The sequence below is a fragment of the Zingiber officinale genome, chromosome 1B (genome assembly GCF_018446385.1).
Source record: "Zingiber officinale cultivar Zhangliang chromosome 1B, Zo_v1.1, whole genome shotgun sequence".
Taxonomy (NCBI): domain Eukaryota; kingdom Viridiplantae; phylum Streptophyta; class Magnoliopsida; order Zingiberales; family Zingiberaceae; genus Zingiber; species Zingiber officinale.
Genome location: NC_055986.1, coordinates 159,470,203 through 159,472,804, shown reverse-complemented (window position 1 = coordinate 159,472,804; position 2,602 = coordinate 159,470,203). Strand labels below are relative to the sequence as shown.

Genomic DNA, 2,602 nt, shown 5'->3' with positions numbered 1-2,602 from the left:
TCTTCCACTTTCAAGAAATGAGACTGACTTGAGTGTCAGAGGGCTTAGCTAGGAATTCTCACCCCAGTTTTAGGCCACTAACACTTTGCTGGCTTGTCTGACTGTGCGCAAGATTGTTGAGGAGTGTCCTTCAGATCTCAAAAAGCTCATTGTTCATCGATTAACCACCCATCGGAGCCAGCACACCATTTCATCGCCTTCAGATAGGATCATTAGTATATGATAAATTATTATTATATAAGGGTAGACTACTCTTTTGTTATTTTATCATTATCTATTTATATTTCCTTTTCCTTTGTAAACCTAAGTTTTCGCAATACAATTTGCTAGCCTCCTTTTTGCGGCTACCTCTATCTCTCCTTCGCTTTATTGCCATTTACACTCTATATGTAGTTTTGCTTTATTCTCATGGTATCAGAGCCAATCCATCTCCTCATCTTCTTTATTAGTGAATTGTGCAGTAGACTTGGCCGTTCAAAATTCTTTGAGGTGGTTGTATAAGAATTGTATTGTCTTGAGTTTCAACCATTGGGTCACCTCAAAACTTTGAGAGAATGTTCCTCACATCCCGGGTTACCTTTTGACGGTGAAGATCAGATTTTGAGTTATTTAAGTCCACCCGATGACCAAAAAAATGACTATTGAGTCTTGGCTGCGCGGAGCTGCCGACCTCTACGAATCCTCGATGCAAGAATGGCTTTTACAAATAGAATTGGTAATCTCTTGAAGAAATCTGTAACTTCCAGTCCATTATTTCAAGCAGCAAGGTGGATGTCATCCTCAAAAGTTTTTGTTGGAGGACTTTCATATGACACAGATGATCAAAGTTTGAGAGAAGTATTTACTAGTTTTGGTGAAGTGGTTGAAACTCGAGTTATCATGGACAGGGAAGCTAGATGGTCCAAGGGGTTTGGATTTGTGACATTTACTTCTAGCAAAGAAGCCTCTACTGCCATTAGTGGCATGGATAAAAAGGATGTTCATGGCTGGATGGTCAGAGTTAATTATGCTATTGATCGAATGAGTGGATTTCATGGCGGTGGTGGTTATGGAGGCAGCTATGGTAGTGGTGGCTATGGTGGCGGGGAGGTACTTCTAGAGGTGGCTATGGTGATTATAGTGGTGTTGCTCTTATAGAATAGTTTTAAAAGTTCCTTGCATCTCAACCACATGCAATGTTTGTCTCTTCTCAGATAGGTTTAATTTGCCCTCTAGTGGTACCTCAGGTATACATTCCCCATCTGGATCCTTGATTCTGGAGCTTCACATCATATGTCGCATAATGCTAATTCTTTTATATCTATAAATTCATCACCTTCTATGTCGATCATGACCGTTGGTAGTTCTCCCATGTCATTAGCTGGTATTGGCTCTATTTGTACGTCTAATTTATCCATGTCTAATGTATATCATATTCCTAATCTTACTTTGAATCTTGTCTCAGTCGGTCAATTATGTGACTATGATTTCTCAGTTTCTTTTACTTCATCTTATTGTTATGTGCAGGATCCACGATCCTAGAAGCCGATTGGGATAGGTCGTAGGCAGGGGGGGCTATATGTATTATTAGAAGAGCTAAAAGTTCCAGATGTTGCAGCTTCTAGTGTTGATTTGTCATCCTTTCGGTTAAGCTCTACTTCTTCTGATTTTTATTTGCGGCATTCTCGTCTTGGATATGTTTTTTCTTCTCATTTGAAATACTTAGCTTCTAAAGGAAATTTAGGAAAATTGCAAACTCATGATATTTCAAATTGTTGTCGCTGTAAATTGATAAAATTCTTTGATTTACCTTTCTATAGAAGTATCTCTGTTTCTCTTGCACCATTTGAGTTAGTTCATTTTGATGTGTGGGGTTCATCACCTATTCATACACCTGGTGGATCCTGTTATACATTTCTTTTATTGATGATTATACTCATTATACTTGGGTTTATCTTATGAAACATCTTTCTGATTTCCTTGGTATCTATCAAATATTTTCTGCCATGGTAAAAACTCAACATAACGCTGTTATTAAATACTTTCGATGTGAATTGGGTGGTGAATATACATCCAATCTTTTTTCTGAACTACTTGCCTCATATGGTACACTTTGTCAAAATTCTTGTATTGACACTCTTGAACAAAATAGTGTTGCTGAAAGAAAACATAGACATATTGTTGAAACTACATGTTCTCTCCTATTATCTGCATATGTTCCTAGCGAGTTCTGGAGCGAAGCTATTCTTACTACAATCCATTCTATCAATAGAATTCCATCTTCTATTACATCCGGTTTGTCTCCTTTTGAAAACTATATGGTTATGTTCTTGATTATTCTGTCTTAAGAGTTTTTGGATCCCCATGTTTTGTCCTTCATCCTCATGTTGAACATAGTAAGCTTAGTTCTTGGTCCACTTTTTGTGTTTTCTTGGCTACGGCGAGGGTCAAAAGGGATATAGATGTTATAATGTAGTTATTCAAAAAGTCTATGTCTCACGTCATATTATTTTTCTTGAACACATCCCATTCTATTCCATTCACTCTGAGACTCCTAATCTTAGAAAATCTGATCTCACTTGTATTGATCCTTTTTGCACTGACTTTGATGATATGTCATCTC

General features: G+C 37.4%; 1 protein-coding gene across 1 annotated transcript; it reads left to right on the top strand.

Annotated features, from left to right (window-relative positions):
- The first annotated feature begins 693 nt into the window (after positions 1-693).
- LOC122043755 (glycine-rich RNA-binding protein 3, mitochondrial-like) lies at positions 694-1,521 on the top strand. The gene is made up of 2 exons (XM_042604344.1): positions 694-1,110; positions 1,507-1,521. The coding sequence occupies exons 1-2, from the start codon at positions 694-696 to the stop codon at positions 1,519-1,521; spliced, it is 432 nt and encodes a 143-aa protein (XP_042460278.1).
- The last annotated feature ends 1,081 nt before the right edge of the window (positions 1,522-2,602 follow it).